The sequence below is a fragment of the Nanorana parkeri genome, unplaced genomic scaffold (assembly GCF_000935625.1).
Source record: "Nanorana parkeri isolate BGI_ZX_2015 unplaced genomic scaffold, ASM93562v1 scaffold2146, whole genome shotgun sequence".
Taxonomy (NCBI): domain Eukaryota; kingdom Metazoa; phylum Chordata; class Amphibia; order Anura; family Dicroglossidae; genus Nanorana; species Nanorana parkeri.
The window spans coordinates 54,059-59,713 of NW_017308414.1; the positions used below are offsets into that span (position 1 = coordinate 54,059).

At 41.3% G+C, this 5,655-nt stretch overlaps 1 protein-coding gene across 1 annotated transcript; it reads right to left on the reverse strand.

Moving 5' to 3' along the window:
- Positions 1 to 4,484: 4,484 nt before the first annotated feature.
- Positions 4,485 to 5,417, reverse strand: LOC108800861 (olfactory receptor 24-like). Its single transcript, XM_018572843.1, has one exon. The coding sequence runs from the start codon at positions 5,415 to 5,417 to the stop codon at positions 4,485 to 4,487; it is 933 nt and encodes a 310-aa protein (XP_018428345.1).
- Positions 5,418 to 5,655: the final 238 nt, after the last annotated feature.

Consider the following 5,655-nt stretch of genomic DNA (forward strand, 5'->3'; position numbering starts at 1 on the left):
CTCCTTTTTCGCTATGGGGGTAGTGGGGGGGGGGGGGGTAGTGCCCCATCATTGGCATTCAGTGGGAGGAAAGGTGCCCCAGAATTGATGTCAATGGGAAGAATGGTGCTTCAGTATTATTATTATTATTATTATTATACAGGATTTATATAGCGCCAAGACATTACAATTACAATACAATTCAAGACAAGATGGTGAGGACCTTTCGTTAGCATTGATTAGTAAGATAAATGGTGCCACAACATTGGGTGGAATGGTATTTTCTATAAATGCACAGAAATGGAATTTTGAGACCAAACATAACAAATAAATGAATAAAATTTGTCAGACTGAAACTGAAACCGTAACTGACTTTTTTTTTCAAATTTTTTAAAAAATATGTAATTATTTTTAATTATTTTATTTGTATTTATTTTTTTACTTACTGCTAGGAGCTTTAAGGAAATATCAAAGGTCTAAACAGACCCCTGATATTTATTTCCGTTTTAAATAGAAAAAGAGATTGCGTCATCAATCTCTTTATGCAGCCCCTGTTATGAATGAACAGGAAGCCTCTATACTGAGTGTTCCTGTTCATTCATACATTGTGGATATAGTGTGCTTACTATGTCCACAATCATGAATGAACAGGACGTGATGTAGATCACTTCTCATTCATTCATAACTGGACATAGTAATCACACTATGTCCATTTATTTACAAACTGTCGGGAGCGTCCGTGGGCAAGCAGCACGGAGGGAACCCGCTGGCAGGAAGCAGCCTAAAAAGTCTGGAGGCAAGGTAGCAAAAGGGCAATCCAAAGGGGTAGTCGAGCGCAATCCAAGGTCGAGTCAGGCAGCAAGGGTCAGAGGCGATAGTCGGTCCAGGGTCGGTACACAGGAAGTCAGCAGAGGGTTCAGGTAACAGGCAGCAAGGCACATAGGAGGAGAACTTCGTATGTCACACCAAGAGGTGGAATAACTCAGCACTGAGCCAGGGCTCTGGCCAGGTTTTTATAGCCAGGGGGTGTGAGTCCGCCCCCTGGTCTCCGAGGCGACCAGGAGGCCGCCCTTCCCGAGGGCCAATGGCAGGCGAAAGGTGTTTGTGTGTGTGGGCTGGGGAACCTCCCCCAGCAAGGCCACAACTGAAGCTCAAACAGGTGCACGTGTGTTGCGAGCACGGCCCCGGGATGCGCGCGCAGCCTGTGTACTGCGCACGCACACCCGGCGCGTAGCTCGCGCATGCGCAGTGGCCGCCGGAGCGCCCGTGGGTCTGCCAGGCTGAAGGGAGGTCTGTACCCTATGCCGTACCCCCTGACCTCGTGGGGGGGCGACGCCCCTGGCATCCTGACACAAACATTGATCGGTGAATGTTTGTAAAATGCTCTCCCTCCTGAATTGGCTGTCACAGGAGGCGGGGTGGGCGGTAGGGGAGGAGAGCTGCACCTACTTTGGCAGATTACAGTACTCTCCTCCAATTACCACTCTCCATCTCCTATGGCAGCTGTCACTGCACATACCGCTCTCCATCCTGAAACAGGAGGCCGAGCCTGGAGGCGAGCTCGGCCTCCACCAACAATTACAGCTTTCACCGCCCAAATCGTTGGCTATGAGGTCATATTAGCTCTTGTTTATAACAAAATTGAAATGAGAGATAATGTTTACTGCAGATAACATTTCTCTACTTCATTTTTGAACACTATGTAACCAAATGATCAGATTAAATGATTTTGTCTGAAATATGTCTAACATAAATTGCTTACAGATGATGATCTATACTTTGCCACTAATTTGGAGACTATTTGGTCTCAGATAGTGATATTCAGCCTTGGTCAATTTATGGACAGACATTCTTTCTCAGATGTTCCTCTCTCCTAATCATTGGTCCCTTCCCTTTGTTCTTTTTTAAGTTTGTTCACATTCTCTTCTAGTCTTGTCTCCTCTTGTATCATGTACCTGGTGGTAGGCCGGAAAGTGAGGAGGCTTCTCTTGCAGCTCGTGTCCTTCTGCTCCTGGAGATGAGAACATAGAGTGGGCGGACAGTGAGTAGCACAAGTGCCACTGATGGGAACTGAGACATCCTGGTAGTGGGTAGTCAGCAAGCCAGAGGTCCAACCGAGCAGGCACCGTGGGAACAGAACCAAGAGACTAAAGCATGGTCAGAAAAGCCAAAGGTTGGAGCCAGCCGGGCAGCAAGGTACAAAATCAGGAGGCAGAAGGCGAAGTCTAGAAAACAGGCCGAGTTCAGGGCAGGCAGCAATCAATAGAGAAGTCCAAACAAAACTGGGTCAAGCAGGTAACAGGAATCCAACAGAATACAGGCACACAGGAACACTAGCTGAAAGACTATCAGCAATGGGGCAAGGGCAGATTCATTTTTAAATATGCTGGACTATTAGGGTAGCAGCATAATATCTGATCCAGCAGCCTTTTCACGTATTTTTGTGCACTTCTGGTTTGTGTGTGCATGTGGACTTGGCCACACGAAGATTTGGCTTGTGCGCATGCCTCCATTTGACTCTTACACCTTGTCTTGTTCCTTTCTGTTCTTTTTTCACTCCCAAATTTCTCTAAGCTTTTATCACCCAAAATTTTGGCAGGGGGGAGATACTGGTGGTGATAATGGTGATAATGTGTTGTCCTTTGTCAAGCCTGAGATACAGCATCCTCATTTATCAGTCTGGTTCTAGTGTCTACCTCTATCGTGTTATTAACTAGTCTGACAAAACCAACAAAATTTATAACCTGGGAATATATGATGTTAGAGTCTAAGGGGTTGATTTACTAACCTTATAAACACACTACGAACATGTATACACCTCTGTAGTGGGTTCCCTCCCAGCATGATCTATGGGTGGAACGTAAACACCTTTGTAGTGTGTACACACCCAGCAGGTGTGTTGTGCAAAGCCCTGCATGAATTACAAGGTCATGTTGTGTAAATTAGCTCTATGTTGTGTTGCTTGCGTTGATGAATGCAGGAATGTAAATGCATGAGCTAACCATTTTTGTCTAAACTGTGAAGCAGCATTATATATGCATCATGTGCATGATTTTTCCATATATGGCATTAGTGGAAATATGCTTTTAGAGACTTTTTGGTTGATAAATACGTTTTGCTGTGTGAAAATCACACGCACCTGGTGCGTGCGTGTGTTTAGGTTAGTAAATCACCCCCTAAGAATGGCCGAAGTCTTCAAACCATGAACTTAAATTCACATTTATTCTACAGTGTAAGAGAACAACATGGCTTGTTGAACAACAGTGATGTTGAACGTTTCTTAAACCTGAGCGCCCAAACTGCAATACTAAACTTATTTTCAGCGCTGGCACTTTGAGATAAATAAATTGATTTTTGCATCGCAGTTTGGGCACTCGGGTTCAAAAAGGTTCGCCATCCCTGGTATAGAGGATAGGATAGGTAGGGTAGGGGTCAGGTAGGAAGAACAAGGGAGAGGAAAAGGTAGGATGGAGAGATGGGCAAAAGAGGTAAAAAAGGGAGGGGAGAGGGAGAAAAATATGCAGTATAGGCTGAAGGCAAGATAAGGAGGAAATAACCTATATAAGTAAACACAATCTTACAATTTTGAATATAGATAGAGATATACTACTACCTAAATCGTCCCACCCCTTTCTCTGAAATAATGAACTGAGGTATCAATTACTTTGCTTCACTTTATTTTATAAGCCTTTACAATTATGTAATTTTCAGAAATTGGAATTTTCGAATAAATAATCACACACTTAAGTTCATAAGCAATATATTATTTATTAGGTAGGTTTATCACTGTGTAAAATGATTTAACATTAAGTTTTTAAAGCTATTTAATCACCTGTGATGATGTGACACTTACAGGGCTAGTCACAAAAGGGTGAAGGGTTGGGAGAAGGCAGGAGAAGTGAACAATCTAGGACAACATAGCTGAATTGGAGAATTTTACCAGTTCAGCTATGTTGTCCTAGATTTTTTTGTGAATAACCCTGTTAGTAGTCAATAAATATTTACTTGCATTTACGCTGGAGTGCTAGTGACTTTTCTTTACCTAGATGAGGGTAGTGTCACACTCTTTCTGGCTAAATCTTGGGGAATACAGAGCAGCATAAAAACTAGCAAGAAGAGGTTCTTGTAATAGACCCAAGGGTCTTCTCATGAGATTTCACCTGCTCTGAATTCCTCTGGAAACTTTTTTTACAGGTACGATTGACATCTATTAACAATAAGTCATTTGTAAAGTAGGAGGGGCCCTTGTATTTAAACTGAAATTCCACTACAGTGCAAAGTCATATTTAATTATTTAATCATAGCTCATAAGTTATATTATATAAATATGAATGAACTGCGCCAATAAGCAAGCTAACAGCTACAAGGCACTGAAATGTACACCCACTGTGAGTGTGTATATGTGAAAAATGAATATTTAAACTGATCTTCCACTACACTGAAAAGTCATATTTAATTATTTAATCATTGCTCATAAGTTATACTGTTTTAAAGGTTTAATGTTTTTAGAAAGACAAGTTATTGATAATTTTTCTCACAACTTTTTTCAAGTCTTTATTCCTCAGGCTGTAAATAATTGGATTCATTAGTGGGGTGAGTACAGTGTACAGTAACGAAAAGTATTTAGTAATGTTCAACGACTGTCCTCTACCTGGTACTAAATATACACAAAACATGGTCCCATAAAAAATGAACACAACAGTCAAATGGGAACTGCATGTCGAGAAAACTTTTTGTCTACCAGTGATGGATGGGATTTCAAAAATGGTGACTATGATATAAACATATGATACAATGATGACAATGAATGGGATGACACCAAAAATTACACTCAGTATCGTGGCTTCTAGTTGAACAATGGTGGTGTCAGAGCAGGAGAGTTGTAGGATCGGGTCAAGATCACAAAAGAAGTGATCAACAACATTGGGGCCACAAAACTGCAATTTGGATATGGTTAAAATATAAATCAGCACTAATAGAAAACTGAAACTCCAACTAGTGATAACTGTTATCAAACAAAACTGATGGTTCATTAACAAAGTATAATGCAATGGTTTACAAATGGCCAAATATCTGTCATAAGACATCACTGTCAGAAGAAGACACTCCAAGCTTTCCGTGGCAGCAAAGAAATAGAACTGGGTGATACAGTCAGAAACTGTCATTATAGTAGTATTTTCTAAAACAGCATGGAGCATGTTAGGGACAACATCCGTTATTAGTAACATATCTGACACAGACAGCTGGGAGAGGAAGAAGTACATGGGAGAATGGAGGGTTTTGCTGTAGGACACCATAATGATGATCAGGAGGTTTCCACATATTGTTGTACAATAAAACATAAGAAATAGAAAGAAGACCACAAATGTTACATTTTTTGAAGTCTGAAACCCTAATAGGTGGATCACGGTAATTGCAGTCATGTTTTTCTCATCCATAACCTGCCGACAAAATATTAATATTATTTGAAACTGGTTTATCAAATATGTGAAAAAGATTTGAACAGAGCAGTGAAAGTGAGATAGGGGCAAGAAAAGATAGGAAAGGAGAAGCAAGAAGAGGAAATGAGACCCCATTCACATTGAGCAACACGACAAATAGCTCGATTTTCAGCTCGATTTCGAGCTGAGCGACATTGAGCTACATTGAGCTACAGTGCATATTTTGTAGCATGAC